Genomic DNA, 17,600 nt, shown 5'->3' on the forward strand with positions numbered 1-17,600 from the left:
ATCCTACAGCTGAATTATCTTACATTGCTTAAAGAGATCTTTTATTTGCGGAGATGGAGATTGGTATGTCATCTCGCTTCACCTAGCTAGAATTTGTATCGAATACTGCTACAAGACTCCATACCAGAGCCTCCAGACATCCTCATGTCAAACCTATGCTGATCTCACTGCACTGGCTCCCCATTTAGATTCAATTCCAAGGTCTGGTGTTCATTTTTAGGGCTTTGGATAACCCACCCACCTACACAAGCAAACTTTTGCAGCCATGTCACCAGCAGGGGCCTCGGTTCTTCTGATCAGGGCTTTTTGTCAATTCCCAAAGCTCTCATAGAAATGATCTATGAGCTCACTGGACTCTTTTTAAAATGGCATGTCTTTCTTCTGAGCCTGAAGAAGTCACTTGGATGAAACGTTCCTCCCACTGGAAATCCTACGTCCAGATAAACAGTATAAACACTGGGAAAAGGAGTAAGTGGCCACCCTTACTCTCCCTGAAATTAAGTTTACTTCCAGAAGTATTAGTCCAAGGGTTTCTTCAAGTTAATGACTGCCTGTGTTTCCACAGTGGTCTATGTTTTTCTGCCTCCTGTCAAAATGTTATTTACTGCAAGCCTCACCCACATAGTTCCTCTACTTTTGAAATACTGCCCTTCAGTAGGGACTGCAGCACAAACTGCAAATTATATTTCCCCAAGCAGCTGGTGAGCTTTAGTAGTCCTGGTTGAGGAATGTTGTGGCCTTTGACACAAGCTGTTTTTTTTTTAAAGTTCATAATTCACCATTGAACTTATGTGTCCCACATCCAGCTGTATATTAGACTACACATCTCAGCGGATTAGTGCAACCTCCTCCTGAAAACAAACATTATAACTGAACAAAATTATTTTATTAGACATTTCTTCAGGAGACTTCGGTTATTTTGCACAACTACAATTTAGTGAATATATCGACATAACTCACAACGTAGCAACACCAAAACTCAAACACAATATGAATAACAATGAAATATTAAAAAGCTACAGTGGATAAGCAATGCAACAGGATTATTTCCAGTGTTACATCATACCAGTATGTTAGATCCTTATCCTTTTTCTGTAATCATGACAATAAATAACCACTGGAATTTACCAGCTGTTAAATAAGTCACACGTATGTGCATGTGATTGAGCGGTGTTATTTCTAAACCCATGTTCATGTGCTCTGTGACACAGTTCTGTTCACACAGTGAATTTGTTGACCTAGAAGCCACCCTTGGATGTCACTTCAAAATCTGCTGTCAGTCCTGTTTTCCTTCATATACATTCATCCGTTACCACAACAGTTTCTGACACCAACTATATTTACGTAAGGAAAGTGACAAAGAGTACAAGTTAAGCGGTGTTTTGTTTTGTTTTTCCAGTCAAGTAAACCTACATGTTTGTTTGTGTTTTAAGGTATAGTACGACGTTAAGGGACATATAGAACTGGCTAGACATAAAGACCAAAAATAGGGGGCAAAGCAAAGCTTCTTCTGTCTGAAAGTCACTCTCTCTCTCAACATGTACATCTCCTTTTTGAACCAACGTTTGTTGGCTGTGAGCTGAAACCAGAGCTGTGAGCAAGTGAGCTTCGGTGGTGCCGCTGGGTCAATGTGGGCTTCAGAGTGAGCCAAGAAGCTAATCTATATTTTCCTTTATGAATACTGTATTGGGTTTTAAAATTGAGTGAGATACAGAGGGACTTCAAGAGAAATCTATATTTAATAATTTTGTTGTTGTTTTCAACAATGTATCCAATGCTTCACCGACTTTGCCTTCTGTAATCCAGGACGACTGACTTCATTTCACAATAGTATCTGTGTGTGTGTGTGTGTGTGTGTGTGTGTGCGCACACATGTTTATTGGGCCATCAGAGGGTCTGATTTTGCTCTTGGTTGTGGTGAAAGTGGTGGTGGTGCTGTGGGTTGTTGAAGTGATAAGGCTCATGGCGATAGTGGCCATGACAGATGACAGGATGCTCGATGCCTTCACTCTGCAGCTCATCCTTCCTGTGAACTCCTTGTAGCTTGACCACCAGCTCCTTGATGAAGGTCTGAGGGTGAAACAGAAACCCAGTCCGTTAAGAGATCTTTCACACTTAACAGCACAACCTAAATCTAATCATTTCTGTCTATAATACACAAGATCTAGTATTTAAAAAGTATTCCATGACTCTGCCCACAAAACAAACAAAAAACTAAACAAAAATGGAATTTGAATCAAATCGATTGACAATGGGGTTAATCCTACCCACAGCACTCAGGCTTACTGCAGTTTACTTTGGTCTTTTTTTGTTTAAAATAAAAGATGACAGTAATAGCACCTCCTTATGGCTCACTGACTGAAGCAACACTGGACAATAGTAGAATTTAATATAACTAGAAAGTAAAATGAAGTTACAATGAGCTCAATATAATTACACGTATGTACTGTGTAACAACTGCAACCTCTTCAGGAACTCAGTTATGCCTTTGCCAGTTGTAGCCCTGATTAGATACGCGAGATTGGTAATACATTAAAGATGGGAACTTTTTTAATCAGATATTTAGGGTTTGTTTTTTTATAGATTTTATTTATAGGAGACCATAGTTGTGTCGGTTGCAACATACTTTATATGTGGAACCATCTGGAAGCATCTGAATCTACTATTACAACCCTGCAGCCCTTATCAGAGAATCAAAAAAAACAAACAAACAGCTTCTTATTTGATAACAATTAATTGTTGTGAGGCACGAAGCAGAACCAAATGTAGCGTTTAATCATTTTTCCACACATTCTTGTTTAAGAGTATTCAGTGTTCATATGTCCATAGATGGAAGAATGTCTCGAAGAGCACCAGAGTCCCGGGAGAATGACCTCAAGGCTGCGACGAGGGAGGTCCCCCCCCCCTCCATGTTGTGATGTGGTGTAAATGTCCTCATGAGGAACTACTTAATCTGGAGTTAGATAAAAGTTTAAATGGTCAAAGTAAGGTCTAGTCCATGTGTATAGAGGTTTAAACACAGAGTCATCATCTTTTTCTTAAAAAAAAAAAAAAGAAAAAAAAAATGGGGAATACATGTCATCACAGCAGATATCTTTCTGAAAGTGCTACAGCTACTGTTATATTCTTCAGTGTCATACGCCAGGGGTAGGGGAACTCCAGGCCTCAAGGCCCAGTGTCCTGCAGGTTTTAGATGTGTCCTTGATCGAAAACAGCTGATTTAAATGGCTACATGACCTCCTCAACATGTCTTGAAGTTCTCCAGAGGCCTGCTAATGACTATGTCATTAGATTCAGGTGTGTTGGCCCAGGGCGATATCTAAAACCTGCAGGACACCGACACTTGAGGCCTGGAGTTCCCCCACCCCTGCTATACACCAACACAATACAGAGCAGCTACAGGAACTACCAACATAGAAGTCGATTATGTTGTTAATAATCTTATTTCTTCACTGCACACGACTCTGGATACTGTAGCTCATCTAAAAAAAGAAAGCCTCAAACCAGAGGTACTTGACTCACCAGTATAATTCTTAAATGCGAACCTTAAAGCAGACAACTTGTAAGCTGGAGAGGAAATGGTGCCTCAGTAATTTAGAAGATCATCATTTAACCTTGAAAAATAAATTGTTGCTATATTTTTTTAAGTCCTCTGTAAAGCTAGAGCTACTTATTATTCATCACTGACTGATGAAAGTAAGAACAATACCAGGTTTCTTTTCAGCACCGTAGCCAGGCTGACAAAAACTCAAAGCTCTGTTGAGTAAAGCCTGAGGAAGTCAACTTCAGTAATAATTTTCTCCAAGCCATCAACGTGTCTTTTAGACCCCGTTTCTACAAACCTGCATAAAGAAGTGCTGCCATTAATTAATGTTTCAATCTCTAATAACCAGCTATGTACCACAGGCCTTCAACCTGGCAGTAGTTAAACTGTTACCAGCAGTCTTCACTAATTACATGCCAATCTCCAACCTTCCTTTCATATCAAACATCCTTGAAAGAGTAGTTGTCAAACAGCTAACAGATCATCTGCAGAGGTTTATTTGAAGAGTTTCAGTCAGGTTTCAGAGCTCATCACAGCACAGAAACAGCTTTAGTGAAGGTTACAAATGATCTTCTTATGGCCTCTGACAGTGGACTCATCTCTGTGCTTGTCCTGCTAGACCTCAGTGCAGCATTCGATACTGTCGACCATAATATCCTATTAGAGCGATTAGAACATGCTGTAGGTATTACAGGTACTGCACTGCAGTGGTTTGTATCATATCTATCTAATAGACTCCAGTTTGTTCATGTAAATGGAGAGTCCTCTTCACACACTGAGGTTAATTATGGAGTTCCACAGGGTTCAGTGCTAGGACCAATTCTGTTTACATTATACATGCTTCCCTTAGGCAGCATCATTAGAAGACATAGTGCACATTTTCACTGCTATGCAGATGACACCCAGCTCTATCTGTCCATGAAGCCAGATAACACACACCAATGAGTTAAACTGCAGGAATGTCTTAAAGACAAAGACCTGGATGGCTGCTAACTTTCTGCTTCTTAATTCAGATAAAACTGAGGTTATTGTACTCGGCCCTGAAAATCTTAGAAATATGGTATCTAAGCAGATTCTTACCCTGGATGGCATTACCTTGGCCTCCAGTAACGCTGTGAGGAACCCGAGTGGTTTTTAACAGGATATGTCCTTCAATGCACATATTAAACAAACATGTAGGACTCTAAAATCTGAAATATCCTGTTGCCGAGTGATGATAGAAAGCCTAGTTCATTCATTTATTACTTCAGGCTGGAAGTCATTATCAGGAAGTCCTAAAAACTCACTGAAAAGCCTTCAGTTAATCCAAAATGCTGCAGCAAGAGTCCTGACAGGCCCTAGAAAGAGAGAACATATTACTCCTATATTGGGTTCCCTTCATTGGCTTCCTGTTAAATCCAGAATTGAATTCAAAATCCTGCTCTTCACATACAAGGTCTTAAATAATCAGGCCAGTAATATTATCACCCCAATACTCTAGTTTCTAGAGTCTCCTCCAAGCGGTCGAAGCAGATGGCCGTCCCTCCCTATGACTGAGTGTGTCTGCGGTTTCTTCCTGTTAAACTGGATATTTTTCTTTTCACGGTTGCCAAAGCACTTGGTCATAGGGGGTTATCACATTGTTGAGGTTCTCCTGTATTATTGTTGGGTCTTTACCTTACAATATAAAGCACCTTGAGGACACTGTTGTTGTGATTTGTGAGTTGTTGGTAGCATGTGATCGTGATGCCTTTAATTTTATGTTTAGCATTACACTTGGTTAAGCTTTTCGCTGCTTTAGCTACTTGAGCCCTATAGTTTGTTGAGACATGCAATACCCAGATATATTGTGTTATGTAACAGTCTACGTGCAGGTGAAAAAACCAGATGCCCCTGCCATGTAGAAATACTCCCTGTCCACATTTGTTTACTATGAACATTCATAAACATTCATCAGAAGTACTAAATCTCTGTGTTAGTATCAGCTGTAGCTGTTGCAGGTGTTTTACATTCATTCATTACCTTCATTAATTGAACCTATTTTAAAACAATATTCACCTAGTCATACGTGCACTGACTGTTGAATATTGTATGTGTGCTTGCTTCAGTCATCACCGATGCAAACGTCACATCCATCCACAGCTGTCCAGCATGGAAACTTTAGACTTGGACTGCTCACGTTTATTTAAGATAAACTTCGATTTCTGCACAAACAGGAGTGTGGTTTTTGTCCCTTCCACTGTTAGTAGTGCAGACTGTACAGAAAAGATGGATGCAGCAACCGTGAAACCATTAACCGAGTTATGGACTAACATTTTGAAGCCTCAACAGCATTTCGGCTGCCCCCATGTTAATCTTTGTCGATCTTGTCAGGCACGAAGGCATCCACTGCCAAAACAATACTCTGCTTCAACATCTATTTTTCTTTAAATGAGATCATCAGTGACTAAATGCTAACAACTGAGATCATCAACTCATTAGGAAAGTGTTTATTGAAGTTGTACTGAAAACTTTACTTTTTAGGGCATATAGTCCATGGTGAGGAGAGGATATAGAAGGGAAGAAAAAAATGTTTCAGTGCTTGGATAAAAGAAAAGAATCAGTTTAATCTAATCCATATCCAAAAAGTCTAATAAATTAAGTCTGAGTTAAAAAAATAAAAAAATAAACAAAAAAAAATGAAAATGCAGCTCCTACACTGACTCTGTTTGTTCCAGAGAGCCTCATTGTTTCAATCACTGAACTGGGAAAAAAAAAAAAAAAAAAAGAGCTGCTGCTGAGGAATGTGGAAGGACCGCAGGAAGAAAGACGGACTGTAGCTTTAGTTTAGCTCACGTGCATGTTTGCATCAGTGCTTGTAAATGCAACTTGCAGTTTTAACTTACCTCTGTGCTGCTTCTGCACTTTTGAAGAAGTTCCTGTTTTTTAAAAAAAGGACAGTGTTAAAACAAACCTTAAGTTCACACAACTGTATAAAAAAAAAAAAAAAGTTTGTATGAAGATGATTTGACTTATCAAACTTATCGTTTTGACTCCGTTTTGCTGATTTCTAACTACTATTTTCCATTATTATTGTTATGTGGACATATCTATACCTAATGAGAACGTAGCAACCTGTATACAATTTAATTTGTAAATTTCTTTGTTCGTTGTTACATAAGGGGGTTTGTCTTGAAGAGTGTCTACGTCTACCTGCTCAATTTTGGACTTGTATACCAACCTCATTAATGCACCTTGTGTTTTTTACTTTATTTATTTGGTCAGAAATAAAAAACAAAATGTCCATTTATCTCATGCCAAAATTGAAAAGATAGCGATAAATGCAACAGGTCATATTACCTGCAACTTTTTGACACGCTCCTCTTCATTCGGAAGGTCGAGCAAATCGTCAATGTTAACCTCCTCTGGCATGTCACTCTCCTGAGGGCAACACATGGACATGGAAGTAATGAAAACACACATGTGGAACGCTTCAGCGAGTCATCGTAGAAGGCATACACACGTCACAAGAATGTGACAGATGCATGCTACAATACTGATTTTGTTATCAGTTGAAAAATCAAGTATCGTCCGTTTTCCTGCAGTTGGCATGCACTCAGCTTTAAATGCTTTGTTCATCTGTTTCTTTGTTTAAGGGGCAACCTATGGCGTTGAAAAACTAGGCCAATGCGGAGGTTTCAAAGACTGCTGTTTGTCTAGATAGCAACTGAAGCTGGGTTCAAGAGTTAGTCATTCCCCATAGAATCACATATTAATATGCCCAGCTTTATAGCACTAAAAAGCATGTTTACAGCTTGGTACAAAGAACTGTTTCAGCCTCTGTGGATAGTTTCCCCCTTCATAATTATTTTGAATGAAATTCACTTGGATACAAAAGTTTGGGGGGTGGCCGCTTTGATTGCCAGGTGGCCAGAAATAGGCAGCTGGAGCTGGTTTAAATCTGCCTCAGATTAGACCTTATCTACTACTTTAAGTCATTACACTGGATCTTTACTGTGTTTGTGTTGTCGGTGCCTTTTGGAGCAGGTACTAACTCATAACTTAAGACTTTGTCCTTTCAGTTGTCAGTGGATCCAAAGTAACTATGATCATGTGAACAAAACACATCCGTCAAACTGGCGATCACTACTGCAAACCAACCACCAGCTTTATCTCTCTGTAGTTACTATTACTACTTTCTTCATTCGTAAGTTCTTTAAAGTAGTTATTTCATTTTCTCAGCACTCTTTATTAATTAGTACATTTTCATGTCTATCCTTGATCACCCTGACCTGCTGCACATCCTTTCCAGTTCAAGCCCTCTGCCAAGCTAGTGCAAGTCCTTCTCTCCTTCAGTGTCCAAGCTAGCATAAGCTCACTATAAGCCTTTTCTTTTACTTCGTCTGTCTTTGCTGTATGTCTAGCCTACCCCAATCCACTTTCTTCATCTATGTACAGATCTCAATTTTTCTGTGCCAGCTTCCTCCTTTGAATATTTTTGTGTACTTGCTCATTCCACTGCTGAGTCTCCTGGTCTTCTTTCATTTGTCCAGACGATACAGCAAATACTTCAACACGTCAGCTGTACTTTCCCAGTTATCTGGTAACTCTTCCCTACCACCTAGAGCCTGTCTCAACTCTTCCACTTCAACTGGCTAATAAAAACCATAAAAAGGAATAGGCTGAGATTAGGAGAGGATTCACTCCCTGGGAATGATAATTTTTGGAACACAAACAGCTGATAAATTAAAATTAAATCTAACAGAAAGTCACCATTGGATGGGGACTTTCACCATTTGGATGAACATTTTCTAATATGATGGTCTAAAACATCTTCATACACACCACACCATTCAGAGAGTCCTCACACCCTCAAGACTGAGCTTAAAATAAAAAAAAAGTTTCATCCCAGGATAAACTGATCACACAAAACAACTTTTGCACAACTTTACAGTAATATTCTTACCAGATGTCTGTTAGTCAGCACATACACAGTATGCATACTTACAGGGACTTTCTGAATACCCAAGTTCTAAAGGTAGGCTACCTTTATGCTGAGAAAAGAGATTCAGCCATGTGCAAATGTCCATTTTAACAGTCACTAAGTTAAAAAGACTTCCTGAAACATTTAACCTCCATGTCCAAATAGTACTTTAAGCTTTAATAGTAGCTGGAATATTTACATTCAGCCTGCAAACATTAATTGCATTGTTTAGGCTGTGGGGACCGAATGTTAACAGTGTTCATGTAATAGGCTACAGTAAGAGTGACGTGTTCTGTTTGAACAAACAGCCATTGTACAAGCTGAGTGAAGGGCCAGTCCACCCACCCATGCACACCAGTGCACTGCACTGCCTTTGTGATCAGGCCCCTGGCACTTATAGGACTGCAACTCTATGCACTATAACAGCAACTCCTGTTTTTAGGCTTTTTTTATTTTTGAAAACAATGAAATGCTGTTCTTGAGTGTGACATGACCTTATGTTGCATAATCATACTTGGTTGAGTAAGGTCGGTTCACTGTAAAGGACCATTTTACAAAAAAAAAAGCATTTGTCTCACTCAGAATCTTCTGGGTATGGGGATGATGAGAAAATTGGTATGTTCGCTCCTTTTTATTTGGAGAGATGACTTATCATTGTAACCATCTGAATTCTGCCATTTTAAAATCAAACCAGACTTTCATTATAACTCTTAAGTCCAAAAACAAGAAACTTTCCCTGAAACTCCTGTTGAGGGATTCTAACATCTTGTCAGCTGCTTCCCAGATGTAGTGTTTACCCCCTCCTGGGACATAAAACCAGCATTCTCCCTCCTACCCCCTCTTCCTTTTCTCCCAGTTCCACACTGCCCATGTAAGGCAGAAAGCTCCAAGACAAATACAGATTTGTGAGACAGGAACAGCAGCAGATCTCACATCTACAGGATGTTTGGCCTTGTAAGGACAACATAGTGCCCCACCCCTCATTCCCTAAACACCTCATAAATCAACAGAGACCTGAAGATGAGTCTCAGGAAAGTGTCTTCACGCAACATTCTTGTTTAAATATAATATTTTCCATTTCGCATTTCAACTTCTTCTCAACTCGAAAGCTTTTAAACGTGTTGGACACGCAGACAGTACTGTGCAGTATCCTAAATCAGTTCACTTCTCTCAGAGACACCCACCTGCCCCGCGTACAGTCTATCCAGGCTCTCGTCGATCCACTTCTCTACGTCGAGGCGTCGCTGCAGCTCCTTCCTGTTGTACTTCACCGTAACCCGGGCATGTCTCTTCGGGATGCTACGACTGCACTCTTCGCCGGCGTTTTCTTCGAGCGCTGCGTCTGTCCACTCGGCTGCCATCTCTGCTGCCATCTCTGCTGTGGACTGGTCGGGCTGGTTTCTCGCCTTTTTGACGCGCACGGACGGGAGAGGAGCTGGGAGGCGACACAGCTCCCACCTTTTTTTTCCCCTTGTTCCTCTTGAGATGTTTTTGTGATTTGATAAAAACTGAATTGAATTGAATCTTTGGCTTCTCTGGAACATAGAGCAAGTCACTGAACCATTCCGACTGTAAAACCTTTAATAAAAACAAGAAAAGAATAAATAAATACATGAAAATAAAAGAAGAGATATTTTCACTTTCTAATTACTCAGCTGTGCCTGGTTAACCGATTGCGTCACTTAAGCTCATGATGTCACAGGCGCAACGTGTGTAAGCGTTCACGGGGGGCACATGGCATGCACACCTACCACCACCTCAGGCACTTAGCGAGACCTCTGAAAGGAGTGGGTCCTTTCTCTTCAACAACTAATCTTTTTACGCTGCGTTACGCGGATGCATCCATCGGTGTGCATTTAAATAGAATGTTAGTAAGTGTTTACTATCTAACACTATGTGCTTGGAAAGTACACTTACATAAAAAGAGCATAGGAAAAAGTGCTGGAGTGACTCCTAATGGGATGAGCCATGAGAAGAAGAAGAAGAAGAAGATTTGATTGAGAAGCACTGAGCTGCTACTTACCCTTTAAATTCTGTGGAAGCACCAAGAGTGTACTTTGTTTAGGAATCTTCCCAATAACACATAGTAAAACTTTCTTTCTTACAACTATACTCATTTTCCATTACCTTTCACAGCTTGACAAATGGGTTAAGGTTGGGTGGTTGTAGTGGTGATTGGATCTTATTCACCACTCAATATTCTTGGTCTAGAAGCCATAAAAGAGGGAATGCACCCCCCCTTCAACCCTTAGGGAACATACCATCTGTCAGCCTCTCTCTGCCACAATGACATGGCAGCTGGAATCAAGCATCTCATATTTAGATTTATCAGACCAAGTTCAAATATCTTCTGGCCAAATGTCCATGATTCTTTGTTCTCATCTTGTTGGTGAACCTCATCAGTGGTTTATTTTCTTTGAAAGCCTGATAAACACCTGATTCTGAGACATGGCTGCAAAGCACTGAGCTGAGCTCTGATCTGAGCTGCTGTTAACTGTTGATTTCTCAGGCTAGTGACTCCAATCCACTTTTGTTTAGTATCAGAGGGAATTGTTGGAGATCTGGAGAAGTTTCATCACAGCGTTTGGTGGTTATTATTGTAGGTGCAACTGACACTTTAAACATTCTTGAAGACTGGATGAACTATAATTTCTCTTTACTCAGCTGAGCATTTCTAATATGGATTACTGCAGCAGTTGAATGAAGCTGTTTGCTGTATTTCAGCACAGCCGAATGTCTGATTAGAAGATAGAAATTAATGTATTTTTTGTTTTATTTTGCAGTTGTCTCAAGGCAGTTTATACTGTTTGGTAAAGACCCTTCAACATTAGAGTAAGAACTCCAGCGATCATCCCCTATGAGCAAACACATGACAGCTATTAGGAGCAAGAACGCCCTTTTAAAAGGGAGGAGCAGATATTTTCCCCCACAATTTAGGAAATTGGCAAATTAATAATTCCCATTAGTGGCATATATGAATGCATTGGGAGAGAAATAGGGGGTTAAGGGGAGGCATTCAGTGCATCATGAGTCTGTCATCATAGCTACAGTAAGGGGCTAACTGTAAGCTTTATCAAACCAAGTTTTAGAGAAGGTTTCTGTCTCCTTAATCTAAACTGCGAGCTGATTCCACGTGAGAGGGTCCTGAAGGCTTAAAGCTGTCTCTGATTTTAGTTATTTTCTCATTCCAGATGTATTTACACCAGTAACATGCAGAGCTTTTATCAAGAAAAACCATGGAGGAAATCTATAATATTAATTAATAAACAAACATGTGATACAGTTTCCTCACACTTTTTAGATAGCTGTAAAAACACCGTCCTGCATATTGTCTTTTAACTATGTCGCAGCGTTTATACATAAATTCTGTCCTGCAGCTGTTGTAGTTAGTACTTTCCGTCTCACTTTAACATAAAAATCCAGAAGTGTTTTGAGCTACCCTATCATTTCTTTACATTTTGCCTCCAAGGAGACAGAATCACTTCTATTGTAATTGCCAATTTAGTTACTTTCTTACAAAAACACCTCATTTGTTCTGATTTCTTTAGTTGAATCTATGAAAAGTGCCAAACAGAACATAGTTTGATGGGTATAAAATAGCATCGGCGAGTTCATTCCTGAAGAGCTATAAACTAAAAACTTGCTGTATCTCAGCAAAGTGTGCAGTGTGTTCCTGGAAAAGAAATCTGAGGAAGCAGAAAAATTGGAAGGCAAAATAGGTTTAATAAACTGAACAGCATCTGTTCAGTTAACAGAAGCCTCATCAGGAATGGTCACAGCGGTAGGGTGGCTGCTAAGAAGCCATTCTTAAGGAAGAGAAACAGGGAGAAAGATCTGAGGTCAGCCAAAGTACACAAGAACCGGACTGATAGTCACTGGTTCGAAATTTCCGTGTGTGAGTGCAATGAAGATGCATTTTTCAGCATCTTGACCTTTTTTTTGAGCGAATTAGTAAATAGTTAAACTAGTTTATTTAAAAATATATATTTGAGCTCTGAAGTCATTGCCTCCTAGATCAACCAGAATATAAATCACCACTGATACCATGTAAAACAGGACTGTTCAAGCCTGTGGAACAGAATCCTAAAATCTCGGATCGCTTTAAAGCAAAGTTTTATTTCACATCACAACCATGACATAATGAACTTACAAATAAATAATATGAATGAAAAGATGCAACATAAAACAAACTTTGGCATGAACTCAAAATGGCACATGAACAGCAGTACTATATTATATATATTTATATAAATTACAGTGATGGCTGACGTTATGTGAAAAAGCACATTCTCATTATATCCCTGCCCATCATATCTTTGGGATATCTCACACAGCCTACAAAACATCCATGCACAGCATCAAGCATCGGTCTTCATTTAGCATCATATAAATATATCTCTACATCTGTGACAAAGTGAAACCATAAACACGAGTTTTCAAATAAATAAATAATAATTAATAATAAAAGGATAAAAAAAAATGATGGTACGCACAACAAGGAAATAATGGCAAAAGGAAGATTGAAAAGCAAAAGAAAATTTGAGTGTTAAAAAAAAACAACAACAAAGTGAACATATTCAAAAGAATAACCCAGCAAAACACATCTGGGCCAGTTTTCCAAAAGAGGCCTGGATATCGGATCTTCCTGTATTTGGTTTTGTGTTTTAGGTCCTATGAACAGTGGATCATATTATTTGTCTCTTTGGGTCTTACACATGGAAGAGCTTGGCCCCGGATACCTTCTCAGTAATAAATCATCTATATCAGAATAGTTTATTTGTCACAATTTTGCTTTTTTCAGTGATGTTTATATTGGTTTGTGAGCACGAGTGGTTTCCACCTCGTGGATTTACTCCTTCCCTCACTGTACATATCGAAAGAGGAGCAACAAGTGCTAATGTGTTTCTTTCCCTGTTTTTCAAATCTGTGCTTTGTCGCTTTTCATCTCAGTCCTGCCTCATCTCTCCACATGAAGTCCTGACGCTCCCCTCTGGAAAGGCTGTTCTCCACAGGGTTGTGCCTGTAGCCCGGTCTGCCATCTGGGCAGAGGGAGAGGCTGAGACGGGCTGTGCTGTTGCTGATCTTGAAGAGGCCATTGGGGCCGAGGAAGGCGTCTCTTTCGCTTCCACCCAGGTTGTTGACTGTCTCCAAGTCGTTATAAACTGCAGTGTCTCTTAGCTGCTTCCTTCCCTGCATTCTCCTCCTCCTCCTCAAGTAGAGGATCCCTGCAACCAGGACTAGTACCAGAATAGCCAGAGCGCAGGAGAGGGTGAGGGTAGTAGATGAGGGTTGGGAGGTTTGGCGCAAAGCTGGCTTGAAACTGGGCTGAAGCGTGAACTCACAACTGGGACCCATAAAGCCCTTGGGGCACTGGCACACGGGCCCAGTGAAGTGGGTGAAACAAGTGCCACCGTTCTGACAGGGATGGGCACCACAGGCATCTGAGCGCACGCTGCAGTTCTTGCCAGTGTATCCCAGAGTACAGGAGCAGGTGTAGTCATTTACACCATCTTGGCAGGTTCCAGCATTCTGGCAGGGACTTGAGGCACAGTCGTCAATGTTAACCTGGCAGTTGGCACCTGTGAAGCCTGCCTGACAACGACACAAGATGCTCTGGCCGAGATCCAGACACTCACCGCCTGCAGAAGAGAGAAACACTCTGTTCAGCATCCATTAAATCAGAAGGTGGCCAGTCGTTTAAAGAAGGAGTGTTAATTGGATTACATTTGGTACAAGTGCATTCATGCAGAAGTGCTGAGAGTCACACTTCACCACTGACGAAGAGCCAAGGTTGGTTGATTTGTACTTCAGCCACAAGATGTCGCCGTACACTCACCATTTAGACAGGGCCTGTTGCTGCAGCGGTCCAGCTTCTTCTCACAGTTGGAGCCAGTGTAGCTGGGAGGGCAGCGGCAGGTGTAGCCTCCGGTCATTGTCTCCACACAGGTGCCGCCATTGAAGCAGGGACCATCTGCACAAGTCATGGCAATGATCTCACAGTTCTTCCCATAGAATCCCTGAGGACAGGTGCAGGAGTAGTCGTTCTCCAGGTCCTGTGGAAGGAAAGAAAACCTTCAGCTCACAGAGCAAAGATCTAGAAAATAAGACGTAAGCAGCCGATCTATTTCGCTGCCAAGAACTATTCTGTATGCATTGTGTCAAATCTTCTGTAGACCAGTAGAGAGCAATCATCTAGTTCTACTCCCTCAAGTGCAATTTTGACTTTTCTTTTATTTCTTTCTTTCTTTCTTTCTTTTTTTGTTAGCACAATTTATAATCCATCCATTCATTTTCTTCTGTTGTTTGCAGTATATTGCTGCACATGGCCTATCCTATCTCCTGCTGTTGTGAAACTTAAACTTGCCTGCATGGGATCAGTTTTTCTTATCTTATCTTGCTCTTATTGCATCGTTATAATAAGCAGACAAACTGATTGTTGACTCACATTGCAGCTGCCTCCGTTCTTGCAGGGGTTGCTGTCACACTCGTTGGTCTCCAGCTCGCAGTTGGTACCTCCAAAGCCGGGCCGGCAGTTGCAGGTGTAGCTGCCCTGGCCTGTGTTGGTGCAAGTGGCACCATTGGTGCATGGCTTGTGGTTAGTACAATAGTTCAGGTCCTGGTCGCAGAAGAGGCCCCCCCAACCCTCCTGACAGTTACACTGCCACGGCTGGCTGCATGTCCCATGGAGGCAGCCTGGGTAGCGGACGCATTCATTGCAGGAAGGGCCCTGCCAGCCCATGCGGCACGTACAGCCCCCTGGGGCCTCGCAGTAGCCATGCCTCTCACTGCATTCCGCCGAGCAGATGGCTGGGGGGGAGAGGGAGGGGAGGGTGTGTGATTACAATGGGCACCCCTTCTCATACATCTCACACACAAACACATACAGGGCCCCATGTCTGACCCCAGCCCTGTTCCAGACTTCACTATTGGTTAAGCATTAAGCCAAGCAGCTGGTAGGCACACTGCCGGAGAAAATGCTTTCTTTTATCTCTTCCCGATTACATGCACACAAGTACACACACACGTGCACACACACACACACACGTAGCCTGATCACCTTGAAAAATGTGTATGTCTAACAATGGTCACAGCTCTTTGTCACATTGTAACACAACAAAAGGTAGATGGAATACCAAACCCCGCCTTATTAAAAAAAAAAAAACTCTACAGGATATCTGCTGATGAGCATCTGTGTAATGTTTTTATAAATCTTGCTCATCATATTTTTTTATACATATCTATCTATCTATCTATCTATCTATCTATCTATCTATCTATCTATCTATCTATCTATCTATCTATCTATCTATCTATCTATCTATCTATCTATCTATCTATCTATCTATCTCAGTCCTTACATTTCTTATATTTGTGCATTTATTCAACGTTTTTATTGATTTTTTAGGAACATTTTTTATTTGATTTAATTCTATTTAATTGTTTTCTCTATATTTATTTAACATTTTTGATCAAACTATAGTGAGAAAATTTGAATTTCCGTTTTATCAGCGTTGTAAGTTTGTTTTAAAAGATGCTATATTGTATAAATAGGTGAACTAACTTAAGTAGACGTATTTGTTATACACTATATGATAAAGCCACCGCAACATAAAAGAGTATGGCAAACTCAAGTGCCTTTCTCATGGACACTTCAAGTCATCAATCATGAACGCTTACGCTCAGAGCAGTAGTTTCCTTTCCAGCCCTCCAGGCAGATGCGGTTGCCCTCCTCGTCGCAGGTGTAGTGGCCCAGCGTGTCATCCCTCGGCCTGCAATAGTCAGCGCAGCCGTCTCCAAAGTAGTACTCGTCACAGAAGACGTGGTAGGAGTAGCGCAGCTCGCTCTGTTCTCCAAAATGCACGTCCTGGGACCAGTCTTCTCCAATGGCAAGTCTCCTTCTGGTCGCCAAACGGCTCACGAGGTTGTTCTGGTTGTCTGCAAGGGTTACAGAAAGTTGTAAAACAAATACCCTTCCGCAAGATATGTTGGTTTGGCTTAAATAGGGTCAGTTATTTAAAACAACCTACCTGTGTATTCAGTGGGAGATTCAGCGTTCCAGGCTTCAATGATCAACGAAAATGTTCCCTAAAAACAGGAGGGGGAAAGCGCATCAGTACTTGGTAAGTTCGAGATCAGGGATGTGTAGCGGACGTAAACTATGAATATTTTAAACGGGTATATGAACTCCAGCACCACTGTTTGTGTAACTGATATTCTTTTTTATTTATTTACCGGCCACTTGAAGTGGAAAGGCACCCTGATGGGAGCGCTGCTGGAGATCGAGGTGTGATCGGCTCTGATGACGTTGGTCTGTCCGGTACCAAAGGTGCAGGGCGGCTCTGCGGAGATGACATCCTCCGGGTGTTTCAGGCAAATTCTGAAAAAAATGTGACAGTCCCTGTGTCTTCGACAGATCCGCTGCGCGGTGTGGAAGGAATGAATCTTCAGCTCAAACACACCAGAGGACAAAACCTGTAATGAGAAATAAATAAAATAAGATATCACGGCGTAAAGACGTCTTCGGGGTGTTATTTGAGCATAAACTGAAGACAACTTACAACGTGCACTAAGGCCAGAGCCAATAGGCATCTCAGATGCAAATGTGCCATTTTTCCTGAAGTTTGCTTTTCCAAGTTTAAAGCTTGGAGCTCCTCATTCGCCGTGCGTCACAATGCCAGACAGATAGATCACTTCAGGATGCTGTCACAGTGGAGGGGAAATCTCTCAAATATTTTTCATCACTCTTAAGTCTGTTATCTTTTCAGGGTATCCTGAGACCTCTTGGTAGTCCTCTCCTTTGTCCTCTCACCTCTTATTGGCACTCGTCTTGTTTGGGTTCTGGTGCGTAAAGGCGCAGAGCGGTTTTATACCCTCTGATCTGCGCGTCACAGGCAAAGAGGTGGAGCCGTGGCAGACCTCAGGGGAGTAGATTTGCATCCAGACACAAGGGGCCTGCTTAGGGATTTAGGGAACACTCGTTACATCTGGACAAAGTTCTTTGGAATATGCATTAGAAGCTGGTACATGAAGATACGTTTATCAAGTTTGTACGATTCTTGATCAGCCAGGAAAAAAAGCAAGCCGATGCAGGTGATGGGACTAGATTGTCACAAA

The 17,600-nt window shown here is 41.2% G+C and overlaps 2 protein-coding genes across 2 annotated transcripts; both read right to left on the bottom strand.

Moving 5' to 3' along the window:
* Positions 1-864: 864 nt before the first annotated feature.
* On the bottom strand, positions 865-10,294 carry ppp1r14aa (protein phosphatase 1, regulatory (inhibitor) subunit 14Aa). Its single transcript, XM_085288251.1, has 5 exons — positions 10,238-10,294; positions 9,671-10,064; positions 6,863-6,943; positions 6,409-6,441; positions 865-2,070 (listed from the first exon to the last, which is right to left on the bottom strand). The coding sequence occupies exons 2-5, from the start codon at positions 10,028-10,030 to the stop codon at positions 1,888-1,890; spliced, it is 657 nt and encodes a 218-aa protein (XP_085144377.1). The 5' UTR covers positions 10,031-10,064; positions 10,238-10,294; the 3' UTR covers positions 865-1,887.
* Positions 10,295-12,633: 2,339 nt separating this feature from the next.
* On the bottom strand, positions 12,634-17,305 carry dlb (deltaB). The gene is made up of 7 exons (XM_085288254.1): positions 17,045-17,305; positions 16,719-16,958; positions 16,514-16,571; positions 16,164-16,421; positions 14,932-15,293; positions 14,323-14,539; positions 12,634-14,125 (listed from the first exon to the last, which is right to left on the bottom strand). The coding sequence occupies exons 1-7, from the start codon at positions 17,093-17,095 to the stop codon at positions 13,428-13,430; spliced, it is 1,884 nt and encodes a 627-aa protein (XP_085144380.1). The 5' UTR covers positions 17,096-17,305; the 3' UTR covers positions 12,634-13,427.
* Between the last annotated feature and the right edge of the window lie 295 nt (positions 17,306-17,600).

This window comes from Mchenga conophoros, linkage group LG10 (assembly GCF_057382185.1).
Source record: "Mchenga conophoros isolate Kocher_MC1m ecotype Shallow Benthic linkage group LG10, M_conophoros_male_GT1.1, whole genome shotgun sequence".
Taxonomy (NCBI): Eukaryota; Metazoa; Chordata; class Actinopteri; order Cichliformes; family Cichlidae; genus Mchenga; species Mchenga conophoros.

Coding starts and splice junctions, on each gene's coding strand:
- ppp1r14aa (XM_085288251.1), bottom strand. CDS start 10,030: ATGTTCCAGAGAAGCCAAAGATTCAATTCAATTCAGTTTTTATCAAAT. Junction 6,442..6,862: donor AGCGTGTCAAAAAGTTGCAG/GTAATATGACCT, acceptor TTTAAAAAACAG/GAACTTCTTCAAAAGTGCAG. Junction 2,071..6,408: donor AGTGCAGAAGCAGCACAGAG/GTAAGTTAAAAC, acceptor TTTCACCCTCAG/ACCTTCATCAAGGAGCTGGT.
- dlb (XM_085288254.1), bottom strand. CDS start 17,095: ATGGCACATTTGCATCTGAGATGCCTATTGGCTCTGGCCTTAGTGCAC. Junction 16,422..16,513: donor ATCTCCCACTGAATACACAG/GTAGGTTGTTTT, acceptor TAACCCTTGCAG/ACAACCAGAACAACCTCGTG. Junction 15,294..16,163: donor AGGAAACTACTGCTCTGAGC/GTAAGCGTTCAT, acceptor TCTCCCCCCCAG/CCATCTGCTCGGCGGAATGC.